Source organism: Dipodomys merriami, unplaced genomic scaffold (assembly GCF_024711535.1).
Source record: "Dipodomys merriami isolate MVZ:Mamm:240054 unplaced genomic scaffold, mDipMer1.0.p SCAF_6, whole genome shotgun sequence".
Lineage (NCBI taxonomy): Eukaryota > Metazoa > Chordata > Mammalia > Rodentia > Heteromyidae > Dipodomys > Dipodomys merriami.
This window is the reverse complement of record NW_027206179.1, coordinates 26166053-26184004: the sequence shown is the minus strand read 5'-3', so window position 1 is coordinate 26184004 and position 17952 is coordinate 26166053. Positions and strand designations below refer to the sequence as shown.

Below are 17952 nucleotides of genomic sequence, written 5' to 3'. Positions count from 1 at the left end.
ATTTGGCCTATCTACTAGCTGTGTTGTCCTTGACCAAACATTAAGCAAATACAATGTCTTTCAGTCACTCTCATAGCCTTACATTGTAAATGTTCATTTGACTTTATGTTACACTGTGCTGTCCAGAAAGCAAGAGTGTTTATATGGCTAGTATCAGTTAGATGTGTTTAAAATATATTGAAATTTAATGAATGCATAGATAGATGAATAATGTAATTTGTGCTATCTTATAATTTTAATCAATTAGTATGGAACAGTAAAGAAGGTAGAAATTTTGGGCTGGGAAGGTGGCTCAGTGGTAGAGTGCTTGCCTTGCATGCATGAGGCCCTGGGTTCAATTCCTCAGCACCACATAAGCAAAAGGAGAAAAGCCGGAAGTGGCGCTGTTGCTCAAGTGGTAGAGAGCTAGCCTTGAGCTGAAAGCTGAGGGACAGCGCCCAGACCCAGAGTTCAGGCCCCATGACCGGACCCTCCCCCCCCCCAAAAAAGGTACAAATTTAATGCAACTTTTTGAAGATGAGCAAATGTTAAGTTGACATTGCATGACTATCACTTGGAGAAAATAGTGAAATTTCAAATGGCTTTCACTACCTATAAAACTGCCCTTTAACATACAAATTAATTGAGAAAATTTTGTTTGGTTCTACTTAGAATAGCTTTTGCAGATTTAGAGTATAAGTATAATGATATTTGAGTTGGGCATATATATGTGTGTGTATATATATATGTGTGTGTTATAATATTAATCATACATATCTAAATACAGTATGCAGCATACAATAGATCAAACTGACCCCAATAATGTGACTGCAGACATGCCATTGAGAAAGAAATGGTAACCAAATCAAATTCTTATTAACACTTTCAAATATATGGTATAGTATAGCTTTAATAAACGATATTTTATCAAGTCATTGAAGAGGAAAATATTACTTTCAGAATGTTTGTATTTTTTACAAGTATTTTTCCTAGGAAAACTTTACACTTATATTACCTTCATGTTCCAAAGAGAGAAAAAAACAATGTTATACTTTTCCAAGAGTGTATTGTGAACTAAAATTAGTTCAAGTAGTGGTGAATACTGTGTACATTGACAAGTTAACTAAGTCATGTATCTTTCACTTGTCACTTTGTTAGCTATAATCAGCGTGTGGTTGGAGGTGGAATGAAAGCCCAGTCTGGAAATCCTGAAGTCAAAGTTAAAGGAACAGATCCTGTGATAAATCAGATAATTGACAAGCTGAGACATGTAATTCAGGTATGTTCTGATCTTCTATTTATTAATATACTGGAGGGCAAATTATAAGTGGTTATTTTCTATTATATTTGATTATTTAAATAACAGTGTCTAATAACCCTACATCATATTGAGTTTTAGAATAATTTGTATCATTTTTGAGTGGTTGTTTTATAAAGTCAATGAGCAATAACATTTTATTGCATGGGCAATCTATAATTGGGCATTACAAGATATGGCTTCATCACTTCAATAATGGCAACTTCATAATATATTTTATCCTCAATAATTAATATGTAAGGATTATTGTGACCATCAAAGAAAATATATCAGAGTACAAAAGCTGCCAGAATTATATTCAAGGTAAGTCACCCCTGCTAGAAAGCTTTGACTATGCTCACAAAAAAACTTGCCATCAAAAATCATTTCATTGAAATAGTCTATTAATGGGAACCAAATATATTACATGCTGCAAATACTCTACCACCTCCATTCTACATTCGCAGGTATTTCTGAGTAAGAATATTTTTTTCTATGTTAGTCATTGTAAAACAATTTATGTGTGCATATATTACCATTTTAAATAAGATTTTGTAAAGAAAATAGATACACAGTATTTTATGTCAGAAATAAATTTAAACAGTGTTGAATTTTTTGTTGCCCGTAAAATAGCCCATAGTCATTAACCTGTTTGCAGTGGTTTTTCTTTGAATTTTGTTTTTGAGTAGAGACAATTCTTAGGATTCTATTTTCATGAGAAAATAGGAAATATATCACAAGCAAAACATATGTAAGAAAGACATTGTGTCTGTATGATTTTTTTCTAGAAGATAATGATGGCTCCTTTACCTCTTCAATTTCATGTGTTGAGAAAACATAGTCATGATATGATTTATGGGTAGTTTTAACCCACAGTGCACAGCTGACAACAAAACTAAGCATCAACAATACCCAATGACATTTTGCTGAGACCCAGTACAATCTTAGTTGCTTCCAAAGTTTGTTAAAATTCTGTGGAGTACTCAAGATGTTGCAGGAAAAAAACTATGAAACTCAATATATATATATCTCAGTTTTTCCAAAACATTTTTATTGTAGGAAGGTATAAATAACTGCAATGACACATGAATCCATCTATATCACACTCTTTTATGGGAAACATACAGGAATTTGACTGCAATATAGTTGTATCAGAAGTGTTGTCTAAACCCAATTTGGTCACATATATGAATACATTTATACATATCATGTATATATATATGACAAAAACAATGAAATATTTGTTATATGTAGTGAGGCCGCACCAGCTAGCTAAAGGAAAGTGCAATATATAAGAACACATCCACTAGGAATACGTACATATCCAAAACTGAGAGGTTTATAGAAGTCTTTGCTGAAGGGATCCCTGATTTGTTGCCCAATCAGCCTCAACTGCTAGCACTCTCCTCTGATAGGTTTTAAAGTCAGCCTTTTTTTAAGATGGCAGAGAAATGTAATCCTACTTGTCTTTTTAGCTCCTGTGTTAGATTGAGTTCCATTCTTTCATCTTTATAAGAGTGTGCAGATCTCCAATTATTCATGCTTAAGTTTTATCACAGGGTTACAAGAGAATATCAAATACAATTCCTCCTTTGAGGTCTAGCTTTTTAAAGCCTACTGGGATACAGTGATTGAAAATTAGATTGGTGCAGAGGTTCACAGAAAGTCATATCTTGAACAGGTGTCACAAAAATATTAACCTTTAATGCTTTAGAATATACTCTTTCATAAAATGACTCTCCTGGAGATGAAGGAAAGTTTAGATCTTTCCAGACTTCTCAGGGCTGGCAAAGTGTGTGCATGTGCTCTCGCAAGTGTGGCTGGTGTGCCAGGCAATATCACTGGCAGTTAACAGTGTTTTCATAGTGTCAGCTCTGAAAAGGTTCAAGAAGCTGTCTTTTGTTAGTGAGAATTTATTGCTTTCTGAATAGAGGGAAAGCAAGGAGATTGTTAATGTAGGGACATAATGTAATACAGATTTAAATGGTTACTTAGTGTTTGGACAAAATTTATTTTCATTGTTGTAATGTTGTGAGTGTATTGCTTAATGTGTACTATAAAAATATGTTGCCTTTCATAATAGAGATAAAGAAATGATTCCCTTGTCGTTTTAGTACATATACAAGTATATATGTAGCAAAAACATATGAGCAAAATTTGCCTTTACATCTTAGTCCCAAACCCCTGCCTTCTCTAACTGCTGTTGACCTGACTTTATCTTCTAACCTATAATTTCTGCAATGAATCACTAAACAAGTGTGTAAAGATTTTACTTTGAAAATACAACATTTTAGGTATCTTAGTAATTACTTGATTAACAATATACAATATGTATTTATTAAATTAATATATGGCTAGTTCTGTATTGTATGAAAGAAACAGATACACTCGGGTTTCATAGGATTTTGTGATTTTCATGCTAAGAAAAACAAGTGAATATATAGCTAATTAACTAGCATAAGTTACAAAGTAATCAAAACAGTATGAGAGACCAAAGTACTTTGAAATGTTTGATAGTGGACACCACTCAAAATGGGATGCTTGGATTGATATTGAATAAAGAATTGAAACTGGCTTTAGGAAAATCTGTGAGAAGTGTGTTTGGGACAAAGGAAATTACAGGTAGAAAAGGCTGGTGGCAGGAGACACTCAGGCAAAAGAAAGCAAAATGGCTATGACTGAATAACTGAAGAAGGGAACCCAGCTAAGGCATGTTTGAGGAAATGCAGCAGGCACCAGTGAAGCATTATGTGTAATACTAAGCACAAAAGAAAAGTAGTTAAAGATGAAAGATGGGGGGTATTTTCCTACAATAAATTTAGCTTCATTGTGGAAAGTAGACCCTAAGGAGGAAAAGGTGTGGTAGAAACCATGGTAATTGGGAATAAAATAATCGTAGTGGATACTATGAGAAATGGATATAAATTTCAAGTGGAGTTGCCAGGAGTGGTTGGTGAGTTGGAAATCGAGATAAGACAGAGAACAAAGATGATTATCAGGTTTGTGGAGATAATAGTCCCTAAGTAAAAGCAGAAAGCCTAGAAGAGAAGCAAAACAGAAAGGTTTCTACATGGAAATCAGTGCTTCTGCTGTGATTCTGCTCTATTCTTAATTCCTTGTAAACCCTCAAGAGAAATTCTCAGCCATTATGGAACCCATAGACCTGGGGTTGTGTGTCTAGAAGTATTGGCATCCATGGAATGTTTACACCATGATACTGTAAAAGATCACTTCCCACAGGGCAGATTCATATCATAACAGGATACAGCAGGATCATATAAAAATGTGAATTATGAAAAAAAATCTATGCATGCAGGAAACATTTAATTAATTTTATTTGGTATGTATAGACACTTAGAAGTCTCTACTAGGACAGACAAGATATTTAGATTGTTTTCTTAATGGCAAAATAATCATTGCCCATTGTAAGAAATAGCAGTTTATTATTATAGAAATTTAACAGAATATTATATCATGTATAAACAGCAACAGGTTTATGAAATAAACCTGCTATTTTTTGTACTAAGTGCAATATAAAGGCACCAGTACGTCAATAATTTTATAAAATGCAATTGAGGACAAATGACAAGTTTGGATTCCTAACTTGACCTACTCACTCAACAGCACATAATGAATATTTATTAATGAAATTATGTAGTCTGTCAAATGGTTGTTAGTGCCTGCATATATTCTACATGTTGAAGTTTTGTATATACCTAAATTTGTGGCCTAAAGCTGGATATTAAAAATGTTACTAAGAATAGCTATAGACAGAAATCTTTTGTGCAGCTTTTTTTCCTTGAATATTCTCAATATTGAAACTCTAAGAGAAGTCACTAATAACTTTAAGTATTTTAATAAATATTGACCAATACCTTTGAAAAATCATACCAATTTTGACATGAAGCAAATACATGTGAAATTACCCAAATAACCAGGAGAGCTTGGGGTTATAACAAAATTATGGGATTTTGGAGCTCAAAGTAGAAGTTACCCTTTCAAGGTTGGCCAAAACATAGACATTTTAGTTAGAATATAATTTGTTAAATATTCCAAGAGCCTCCTAAAGGAGATCATAGGACCCACAACTTTATTTTATCATCTAGTGCAAGCTCTGTTTGTGCTCTGCCACTGAAAATCATTGCTGAGCAGATCTGACAGAGACTATAGATCATAGTGTATCTCATGGTATATTTCAAGCCCTTGAAGATACTTCCTGGTTTGCGGTCTTGGAGGAAGAGGGGGGTTTACACACATCCTGCCTGCTGTGACTTTCAAAGCTCTCCCAGAGCCACTTTCTAGAATTTTCTACATCCCAAAGTCTATTCTTTTTTGTGTGTGTGTTTAATTTAATTTTATTGTAAAAGTGATATCCAGAGGGATTATCGAGTTACCTAAGTAAGGTAATGAGCACATTTTTTGTCAAACAGTGTTACTCCCTCCCTCATTATCTCCCACCGCTACCCCAAATTGTAAAGTACATTTTCAACATAGTGTCTAGTGAGTATCTCTGTTGCATTGGTTCACCCTTTGTCCTTTGTTTCACACCACTATTTTTGAAGGGGACAATGCCTGGATCCTTGAAGCTCTCCAGCGATAAATCTGTTGGAGACTCTGGCTAGTAAGCAAGTTCATTAAAGTGTAATAGGAACATTCTTTGTTGTTTGCATCAGATAGATTTAATCTTAGATCAAATAGAACAAAACTGAGCTTCATTCTTTTAGTACATCTGACTGAGGACCTGTACAAAACTTTTTAATTCAGATTTGTTTTCCCAATACACTATATTGAAACATTCATATTGACTATATTTTTTAGAGCAAAGCTGATAGCTAAAAATGCAGTAAGTATCCAGCAATTTATCTTTATCCATTAAATAGCATCTATCATTTTTCAAAGAAAACTGTGTCAGCAATGAAAATCCTAGTTGTGAATGATAATGTCTTGCTGCTTAGAAATTAATTTACATTCCCCAGGTGAAATGCAAAACATAAATAGCACATAGCTCTCTATGGTTTTTTTTTTTTACTGAAAAACCAATAAGCATTTTGTTAGAAATAGTAGATTAAAGAAACATTTTATTTCCTCAATCTTAACTAAATATTCATTCAATCTACTAAATATTCATTTTATAGGGAATGAAACTTTCTTACAAACATCCTTAAATATAAGATATATTTTAATTTTAAATTATAGATAATAAATTATAACAATCACTTAAAACCACAAACCAAGTAGACATTTTATAATATATAGCACAATAATCACAATATATTATATTTAGGAAAAATGACTCTCCTTTTATGTAAGAAACAACTGTGTTAAATAAATTGTTCTTTTTTTCTCTTTGCTCTGTTCCCTATCAACATGACGAATATAGAATGCTGACAGACTAAAAATAAGGTCTAATTTAAATCTCAATGAATAGTTATAAGGGCAGTATTTGCATATATGTAAACAACAAGTTTCTCAAGATGTTGATATCTCAAAGTTTCTGAATGCTGAAAAGTATTCCAGCTTTTTCATTAACTGAGTATGAAACACAGTTCAGAACCAGCTCCCTACTGCTAATACAACAGTAAGAGAATTCATTCATCATAATTGATGGATCAAGATTGCCAGTAGGAAAATTTTCAACCATGTTATGTTGAGTGCCTGACAATATGTTTCTCACCTCTGCTTGTTTCTTTACTGAGGGAAGACTTTATATCCCCTCTTCCCCTCTCCCTTTCCTTAAACACCATATCCCCACATGTGTGTTAATATTCCAGAAAGGCAGATACTTGTTCATTTTGAATTTGCAATGGAATAGCAGTGATCAAAACACATTCTGTTATCTTTTGCTTAAGAAGTACTTGAAATGCACTCAATAACTCTGAATGGTCATCTAATTCAGCAATTAGTTTGTCTGAGTAAATTCAATAGAAGCCTGCTGTCTGCCTGGTAGCATGCACTGACTTCACTATTGGCTGTTTTACTTTAAAAAAAAAAATCAATTGTCAGCATAAAACGACCATTTCAATTAGTGTACAATCAACTGAAAACGAAGGCTATTCTATCTGAAAGTAATGGAGTTAGGGTTGTCCATCAGTAATTTGTTTTTATTATTTAAAGAGTATGCAATTGTTTAATGTTGCATAAAAGTTTGACTTAATATCCTTCTGACCATGCTAATCTTACTGTCATTACCCATGATGAATTGGGCTATTTATAAGCTACATTTCCTGTTTGTAAAAGTTGAAAGAACTTTAAAAATTAGAAATTTTATATTTTTTACTTAGGTAATTAGGAAAATCTATAGCATTTTATAGGATAAACTTTTATGTATTCCTATCAAAAATAGTGCAAATATAGATTATTTTAAAAATAATGACACAAATTATAGTCAGCATCTACTTGATTCAGACTTATTTTTATAAATTTAAATGGTATTTAAATTCTTTGAGGAATTATTTAAAAATGAATATACTTATTTGTCATTATATTATGTCAATTTTTGTTGTCAATTTTATTGAGTTGAGAAATGCCTGAGAGATTAGTGAAGTAAATTTCTTTTTATTTTTATTGTGAAAATACTGTACAGAGGGGTTACAGTTACATAGGCAAGATAGTGAGTACATTTCTTATCAAGCGTTGTAGCCTCCTCCTTCGTTTACCCTTCCCATCCCTTCCCAGCCTCCCCCCACCCCCCACCCAATCCTCCCCACCCCCCCACCAAAGTTGTAAAGTTCATTTTCAACATGACAACTTGTGTATTAGCTGTGTGTGGCTCTTACCTAAGAACTGCTTTAGTCCTATGGTGGATGAAAAATGTGAGTGAGACTATTGGGAAGTGGTGGAACTGTAGAAAGAATGGCCTGGCTGGAGGAAGTAGGTCATGAGGTGTGTGTTCTTGGTTAGTCCATCTTGCCCTGGTCCTTCCTGTTACTTTTCTGATTCAAATAATTATTAAAGCACAGAGACAAGTGTGTTTGTGGATGCCTGTAATCCCAGCACTTAGGAGGGTAAAGCAAAACAATTGAGAGTTAAAAGCCAATCTGATATAGTAAAACCTTGTTTAAAAAAATCTTAAAAATAACAATAAACTCCCAACCAATCCCAAACCTTTTCTTGTCTCTGTAAAATATGTTTGCCACACTAGAGCAATATGTTAATGAGCCTGAGTTTTGAGTTATCACAAGGCAAATGTCTGAAATCTAGCTCTTGTAATCACTGTATGTCTATAGTCACCTCACTTAAAATCCCTAAGTTTGTAGGAATGTACCATTTTGTGATGCTGACTTGAGGAGATAAATGGGGTGGGTGAGACGGAAAAGAGTGATGGAGGGGTGACAGGATCAAGATGCATTGGAACAGCTCAACCCTATTTTCATTAAAACTGAAAACAAAATTGACCAGTGATAGATTGTGGAAAACCTAAGTATAGACCAATGATTGGATACAGCTATTCCACCCCAGTGGACACACCAAGAGAAAAGAAAATCAAGATCTACAGGGAACAGTGCACATAAATATTCCTAACAGTTATTCACAGTATCCAAAGTGTGAAAGTAACTGAAATGTTCAATTACTGGTAATGAATAATGTCAAGTATATTAAATAGGTAGGTTTCATTAGGTAGCCAATGAAGAGAACACCATACAATATTCAAGCAGGAAAAGAAGTTTGTTTATGGAACTGCTGCCCTCTACAGTACCTGGTAGAGAGGCATGGCCAGAAGGGGAGACCCACCCCCAGGCCAGGACTTATCTAGACCAGGGACAGGATGAGGTGTGGCCAGGTGGGGGAAAAGATGTGGCCACACTGGATCCAGATGAGACCTCAGGGCCTGGGACCCTCCTATGGTCAGATGGGAGGCTGGACCAGGTGTGGCCCAGGATGTGACCTGGCAGGAGGGAGAGGTGACTGTTCCCAGTTACCTAGGTAACACAGATACTGGGTGGAAACTTTGCTGAGAGAGGTAGGGAGGTGTCTTCACAGGACCTACACCTACATGGCCCCTGGCAGACCTTACAAATAGATACTATATGATACATTCATATATGAATTATTATTCAGAAATAAAGAAGACTGAAAAAGTGATACAGGCTTATTTATGCTAGTTAAACTATCAGGACAATTGAAAGAAGTAACTCACACACACACACAAAAAAAAACCATGCTTCACAATTCTAATTGTATAGGAAGTATTTTTTAAAATATGTGACTACATATCAGGCCATCCATTTTCACATGCACATAGAATATTCTTATACTTACAAATAGACCTTTACTTTATGAAAGGCTTTCTTTTTTTTTTTTTCCAGTTTCAATATCATTGCTTTAATAACAGGAAATACAAGTACAAAAATATTGTACTAGTATACTTTTTATTACATGGAGATAGAATAACACATTTGTGTTTTTACCAGAATTGATATCATCTAATACTTTTGCCATAGTATAAATGACTTTCCACAGAAATTTTTTTATTCCTATGCAGATTTATGAATGAAAAAGCTCACAATTCTTTTTAACCATTTCAGATTTACATTTATCCAAATATTCCTGTTCAAGATGCTTTGGAGAATGGTTTTGTAAAAAATACAGAATCAGCTATGCATTTCAAATGTGTAGTATCTCCGATTGGCCAAGATCTCCCTTATATTGGCATCAAAAAGACATTACGCACTTATGTGGGGTTAAAAGTGTTGTCTCAATAGTAGTTATTGGTTAGGTGGTAACTCATGAAATCCCATTTATACAACTGACAGCACAACAGAAAGCAACATAATGTCCTATAAGTATCAAAGAAAAACAAGTTTACAAATAATGAAACTGTAGTTCCTAACTCTAAAATAGTTAACCATATCAAATGAGAGTAACGTCGATTAATAAAGAAAAGTAAACTGCTAGTGCCCAGCATTCAGCCTTCCATAGCATACTTCACAGTTCCGGCCATTTCAGTTGAGTTGTCATTTGATACACCAAAAAAAAAAAAAAAAAAAAGATAAAAAAACAGCATTAATTTTGTTGGGAAGTATGAAATAATTTTCTGTACTATTCGAAATATATTTTGTTTATAAATAAATAAAATGGGTGTTTATCTTAAATTTTAATCATTCTTGTTAAAAAATAATACTAATGTCAACCTTTAAAGGAAAAACACATATATTTAAAACATGTTTGGAAAACTGAATCACATTTTTTGTTGTCAGCATTATGCTTTGCTCTTGGTAGAATCATCTTTGTTTCTTCTTTTTACATCCCAATTATAAACCCTGGCCATATTGACTTCAGTTATAGTAAACTGATCTCGAAGAAAGTCAAGGTCTTCCTCAAGAGAATCAAGATTCTTTGTAGCAGTAGATAAATTCTTTTCCAACAATGCCTGAGCTTCATCAATGTCATATTCAAGCATTACATTAGCCCCCAACCACAGACACACTTTATCAGTAGGAGGAACCGAAGCTTTGCAGTACAGGTTATCTGCCAATAAAAATCTGGTCTCCATTGAATCGGGGGATTCTTTTTTCTTCTGCATGTATTTTAGAATTTCTAAAGTCTGCTTAATTTCAGGAATCTGACTTTTCAGTCTCCTTTTCTTTTGAGCAAGATTGAGTTCCATAAATTTATACTTCTGATATTGTTCATCCAGCTTCTTCAGTACTGTATCTGCAGTCTCATTGCCAGGCTGTTTCATGAAGGAATCTACATCTTCCACAAACACTGCTTCAGGAATCCCCAAGTGAAGCCGCCGCCCGGTCCCCGACGCCACTTCTTCAACGACAGCACCTTCCTTAGCAGCCGCCATCTTGAGAAAGCGAGCGCTGGATAGACTCTGAAAGGCTTTCTTAATATTATGTACCTCCACTTACCACAAAGGAAATTTACTTTCTAATTAGTTGATGTTGGAATATGTTGTAGCCTATCCACATAATACTAACTTTCAGGTTGCTTCTTTGGCCTATTACCAATGGTCAGTTAATGATCACTGCACATTTCAAAAACACCTGAAACAATAAATATAAAACTAGAAAAAGCAAATAAGATTTTTAAGACTCATATGAGTTCAAAATAGATAAATGTCTAAAATATTTCATATCTCTCTAATGATATCACAATGATACAACAGTTTTCTTTCTTAAAATTGCAAGGTCTGGGCTGGGAAGGTGGCTCAGTGGTAGAGTGATTGCCTTGCATGCACGAGGTCTTGGGTTTGATTCCTGAGCACCATATAAGCAGAAAAAGCCGGAAGTGGTACCACGTCTTAAGTGGTAGAGCTCTAGCCTTGAGCTGACCTGAGGGACAGAGTTCAGGCCCTACAACCGAAACCCAAAAATTGTAAGGTCTGCCCAGGCCATGCAGGCCCTGTACAGAAACCTCCCTACCTCTTGGCTAAGTTTCCACCCAGTATCTGTGTTACCTAGGTAACAGGGAGCAGTCACCTCCCCCTTCTGCCAGGTCACATCCTGGGTTACCCCTGGTCCCACCTCCCATCTGACCATAGGAGGGTCTCAGGTCCTGAGGTCACATCTGGATCCAGTGTGGCCACATCTTTCCCCCATCTGACCACACCTCTTCCCATCCCTGGTCTAGGTAAGTCCTGGCCCAGACTCTGTCACCCATTTCAGCCATGCCTCTCCACCATGTATGGTGGGAGCAGAAGTTCGGCAAATAAACTTCTTTTCCTGCCTGAATATTGTGTGGTATTCTCTTCATCGGCTACCTAATGAAACCTACTTATTTAATATACCTTACAAAAATCATATTAAGTAACTCCCAAAGGATCAATAAAAGAATCAAAATAACTGTAGAAATAAAAATGATTAACATAAATTAAAAATTGAAAAAATTATTTAAAAGTAAGTCACAAAATACTTATTTTACGGATTGTCTAATAAAAGAGAGAGAAATAAGATGTGAAATGACAAGACATTAGACTTTTACTCTGCGAGATCTGAATGACAAGATCTTGGAGAAAATAACTGCTAATGGGGAGTAGAATTTATCAAGTCAACTATTTTCATAAATGAACTCATCACTCCGGATTGGGCTTACTGAGTTAACAAGCACGTGCACATGCACACACACACACACACACACACACACACACACACACACACACACAGGACAATTATTGCAGAACTTCCAAACATTGATCATTACAAAGTATTGTTTGGTTTTTTTTCACAAAAAAGAAAATAAAGAACAATGAGTGGGAACCATAAATACACTCACTTTCCTTATGTATTTAAATTACTCTACAATCACTAATTATAGTCAAGCTATCATTTCTGACTATAAATTTTATTTATCCTGTGTGATTTTAATAATGTTGAGTCATATCTCACTTAGTTAGCTAATTTTCCACTCTGGCTGATCTCTCTGCTCCAACTATACACTCCTGAGAAATCTTCCCTTAGCTTTTTCTTTTTCTTTTCTTTTCTTTCTTACAGATTAATTTGCTTTATTAATACGGATTATGTATCTTTATCCTAATATTTGATATATAAAACCACAATCAAAATTAAATAGAATTTAATAGTTGACCAAGTATTCTCAAATGTATATGAGGCAATTTCTTTTTATTTTTTGAATATATTTTTTATTGTAAAGATACTGTACAGAGGGGTTACAGTTACATGAGTAAGATAATGAGTACATTTCCTATCCAGCATTGTTATTCCCTCCTTTGTTTTTCCTCTACCATCCCTTCCCTCCCCACCTCTCAAACTCCTCCCTCCGTCTACCCCAGAATTTGTAAAGTTTTTCAACATAGTGTCTTGTATATCTCATTGTTACAATGGATCAACCTGTATCCTTGTTTCAGCATTTTTTATTTCCGTTTCCCTCCCCAAATTAGAAAAATGTATATCTTATCTCTTGCTTTTGTTTTTAATGTATCTATAATGTACTACCTGATTTTGTGTTTCTTTTATATGTTCTTCCCCATGGTCTAATCCCAGGTTTCTTATTCTTTTAATTGAAATCTCGATTTTTAGAGTCCTTATAGCCCTTAGAGCAATCAATCCAGATTTGCTCTTTATTTTATCTCAGATTTCTCTGGGACATTACAGTTCTCTATGGAAAAATGTCACAACTTGACATGCAAAAATAATCCCTCAAATGATGTTTTTGCAGCACACCTTTGCAGTTTGTAGTTGCTGACTGGCACCATATCGGCTTTTTACAGGTGTATTACAAGTGCATAATGTTTTTCAGACTCAAAAATGTACTCCAATCACTTGAGTGTCATTTTATGAATGCACTCTGAAGAATTACTTCCTCAGAACACAGCAGCTTCTGGATAGATTGCTTACCTTCTTGCAGTACTCACCCAGATGGCCTTCCAGAGTTTCCAGAAGTGAATGCACCTAGAAAGCAGGCTATGTCAGGAAGAAGGCTGTGGGAAGTTTCTGTAGCACAGAATTTTGTGGAAGTGAAATAAACATTGTACAAAGAAAGGTTCATTAAAAGCAAACCAATTAAAAGTAGAATAACAACATTAACATAAGCATTGTCCTGACCTTACAAATTGTGGTGAGTTTTGCATTTATTATGTCTTTTACATGAAGGAAATTGATCAGTTTCATTAGAAATAAAACAAGCGATAAGCTTCATAGGAATTCACATGCATATCTTCAATGCAGGTCAGTTACTATTTTAGAAAAGGATCGTTTTGAAATTTTATATCTTGAAATGTATTATCAAACCAGTTCTGAAATTCATTAAACAGATGGTGAATCTAATTTAACTTCCCTTAATACTTCTTTTCTTTAATGTTGTAAAAGCAAATGAGCTTGTCAGTTTTCACTATAAAAGTCTAATATTAATTTATTAGATATTACAAAGCCAAGCCTGAAGAGAAATTATCTTTACTTTATTCTAGTAACTTTCTATTGTATACATTGGATTTTAATTTAGTAAGAAAATCTTTCTGAAACTTTTGTCAAAGTAGCACATTACCATTGAAAATAGTTTCTAGAAAATACATACATTCTTCTTAAGGATTTTACTAGTTCTTGAGCACTTTATTCTTTTTGTTGTTGTGGTTTTCTTTTCTTGGTTGGTCCTGGGGCTTGAACTCTGGGTTTGGGCACTGTCCCTGCGCTCTTTAAGAGCTCAAGGCAAGCGCTCTACCGCTTGAGCTAAGGCACGACTTCTGGTTTTCTAGTGGTTTTATTGGAGATAAGAGTCTCACGGACTTTCCTGCCTGGGCTGGCTTTGAACCATGATCCTCAGATCTCAGCCTCCTAAGTAGCTAGGATTACAGGCATGAGCTACTGGCACCCAGCAAGCACTTTATTCTTATGGGTGTAAAAATACTTATTTGTACCTATTAGATTTCAGGATAGACTATTTACCATTATTAGAAAATGAAACATATCAAACATATTGATGCACATTATTCATACTTAATTTTTATTTTAATAACTACTGTTTCATATTTTCATTGAGGAGGGTTGACCAGGACAATTCCCTATATTATCCAAGACCACATTAGCCATACTAAAACATTAATTTCAGTGCCCTGTTGACAAAAATGCCTGTAAGTAGTGGATTTTGTTACTTTTCTACATGAATTCATTGAAGGAATAGATTTTGTCTACTGTTTAAAAAAGATTTCTTTGTCCAAAATTTTCAAATATAATCCTAATCATTCCTGAATTTGTCAAATGAGAGTTAAAGCTATCATGTATAATGCCTCTGATAAATTTAAATACAGTTTCCATTTTTCACAAGAGATAGTTCAACTGAAGAAAATGAGCTTTCTTCTAGGTCTGTGGTCTATGTGTGTTAGTCACCTCAGGTCACAATATGTCACAAGTGCTCTTGTGGAAGTCAGAGGAAAGAGTGCCAATCCAGCGGTCCAGAGGCGTGCCAAGCTCAGGGTGTGGGATCATCTCAGAGACCTTCCTGCCCAAAGCAAGGTTATACGGGGAAGACCAAAGGCAAGTAGCAGGAAACTGAACCTCACTCTGTGATGGAAGTGGGAAGAGTCCACACAATTGCTGAAACAGGACCAACGTTTTCTTGAAGATTTTTAAAATAATAATGTCAGCGTTGTTTCTGTCAGTTTAAAGATGGCTTTACACAGAATCTATACTATACAAAGTCATAACACTCTTCTCTACATTCATAAACTTGCTACCTATTGTCCATGATTATATCTTATGTGTGCTGTTTTGTGAGCAAATGTAAAAAAACTTGCCACTTAAAATATATTAAATGAGAAAGTTTAGATATTATGAAATCATTGTAGAAGAACTACTTCTTCAATATTTATGTTGCTGAGATCAATTTGGATCAAAAGTGTTAAGGATTATAGACGTAAATTTCTAAGTCAAAGAGTAATTTACTTTAACAAATTATAAAAACAGATTATATTACTAACAGAAAAAATATGAAAAACTATTATGAGCTACAAATGATATTGCATTTTTGTGTTAAACATTTAGACTCTATTTTGTTTTGACTAGTTTATAATTACAACATTATCAGCAGAAAAACATGTGGCATAATTAAGTCACTTCAATAGTCATTTCTTGAGTCATTTCTTACATTTCATTGGAGTAGATAAGATTTCCCTGTAAATATAATTCATTATCAGTACTTCGCTTTCCTAATATTATTGAAAGGTTAAAACATCCATGTTAACATTTAATCAAGAAATTGTTGTAGATATGGATATATTATATTTACAAACATGGAAAAAGACAAATATGAGATCATGAGGACATTTTTAAGCTTATGACAATTATCAGCAGCAACTTATCCTTAGAAAAATATTGATCATTTTGGAAAAGTTCTAGTTCCAATTTTAATCTGAGAAGGACTATTTGTCTTCTCCAGTTTTATCAGTGTTTCCAAACCTAGTGAATTATTTGTTTCATTCTTATACTCTAGACTTAAATTTGCTCAAACAGGCTATTAAAGCTAACACTATGCAAAAATTAGCCTGGACATTGCAGACTTTTCTGTTTTGGGAAAAATGGAGCAATGGATTCCTTCCTTGCTAATATCCTTTCCTTTCAAGGAGATCTCTCAACAGGAAAGAATATGTAAGCATTTCAGGATTTATCCTTGAGGTTTTTAAAGCACATACTCTCCCTATTAAAATTAATAATTAGGTCCGAAGGAGTGATCTCTGGGCAACTTAGCTTTTTGTAAGTATGAAAACAAGCTTAGAAGGGATGGGAAGGGAAACAAAGGAGGAGGCAACAATGCTTGATAAGAAATGTACTCATTACTTGCCCATGTAATTGTAACCCCTCTGTATGGTATTTTCACAATAAATAAAAAATGAAAAAAGAAAAAAAGAAAACAAGCTTAAATGTATATTCACAATCTATTCTGTTAAAGAATTGGACTGGGCTGAGTGGTCAGGGCAGCATACTTGCTAGACAAACGATGTGCCAGCTGTATCACAGTCCAGTCTTTTTGCTTAGCAGATCCTTCAGATAGGGTCTTATGCCTCTGCTTGGGCTGGCCTTGGACCATGGTCCTTCTAGCTTGGCCTTCCCAGTAGTTAGGGAGGAATTTGCCATTACAGCAAACTTGTTTTTTGAGCTAGTATCTCAGTATCTTGCTGGGGCCAGTCTTAAACTTCAGTCCTCCAATCTCTGACTTTTGTGTAGTTGAGATTATTGGCATGCACTATTGAACTCAACCACATGTTAGCTTTTCTGGTGTTAGTTGATGTCATGTCATCTATTAGTAGATGTCATATTTTAATAGTATGCTTAAAGAAAAAAAACTGGGTGTGTGCTGGTACTGGGGCTTGAAGTGAAGGTCTCATGATATTTTTGCTCAAGGCTGGCACTCTATCACTTGAGCCCCAGCTCCATTTCTGGCTTTTTGATAGTTAATTAGATATGAGTCTCCTGGTCTTGTCTACTCATCCATGCACGCATAGAGAGACTCAGTTAACAGAGAGCAGATTGCACTTGCACCCTGAGAGAGAACAGAAGGGCTCTGGTCAAACCATATAAGAAAAAAGATAAAAAAGAAAAGAAGAAAATGAAAAAAGTTGACTTTAACACTAAATTATGGAGATTATGTCTCTCAAAAAGGGTAGCAATTTACAAATCTACTTATGACTATGTTCATGTCTTCTAAAAAGAAGAAAACTGTGTTTATATTAAAACAGAATATGCTTTCTGTATTTTTCAAATTTGGGTTGGGTTGTCTTATATAGTATAGAAAAATCGATCAATGACAATTTTAATTTTATTTTCTTGGAGGATTTAAAAGTTAGAGTGAACATTGATACATGAATTCATTGTTGTCTCATTATTGGGTGCATGTGCCTGGAATATTTTACCAATATCTTAATTAGCAGTATAAGCTTTTAGCGGAATTGTTTACTTCACCAGGATAGAAACAGGTGTGATTTTTTAAAACTCCTTTTCCTTTGAATTAAATAGTTATCTCATATGAGATTTTTTGCTTTATTTAGTTTGAAGTGGCTGGTATATATAACTGAAACTATTTGTATCTGCTTGTCATTTTAATAGTTTGCCTAGAAGCAGTAACCACAATAATGGTATATTTTTTCTGCTTTTCCTTTAAACTTTTTGTTTCCTCAATAACTCTTTTCAAGAAATTGAATGAGTATTTTATCACAGGGTGTTTTTATCTCTCTCAGAGTTTTATCTATACTTACTTTATAGAGAGATGCATTGATAGATTGA

At 34.4% G+C, this 17952-nt stretch overlaps 1 protein-coding gene and 1 pseudogene across 2 annotated transcripts in view; one reads left to right on the top strand and one right to left on the bottom strand.

Moving 5' to 3' along the window:
* Gpc5 (glypican 5) overlaps window positions 1-17952 on the top strand; it is a 1051553-nt gene that overhangs the window by 326536 nt on the left and 707065 nt on the right. For both annotated transcript variants that reach the window (XM_070002745.1, XM_070002746.1), the window contains exon 6: window positions 1138-1258. In XM_070002745.1, the coding sequence (XP_069858846.1) occupies window positions 1138-1258 (121 nt within the window). The remainder of the gene's footprint in view (window positions 1-1137; window positions 1259-17952) is intronic.
* Window positions 9733-11090, bottom strand: LOC138814026 (prefoldin subunit 3 pseudogene; annotated as a pseudogene).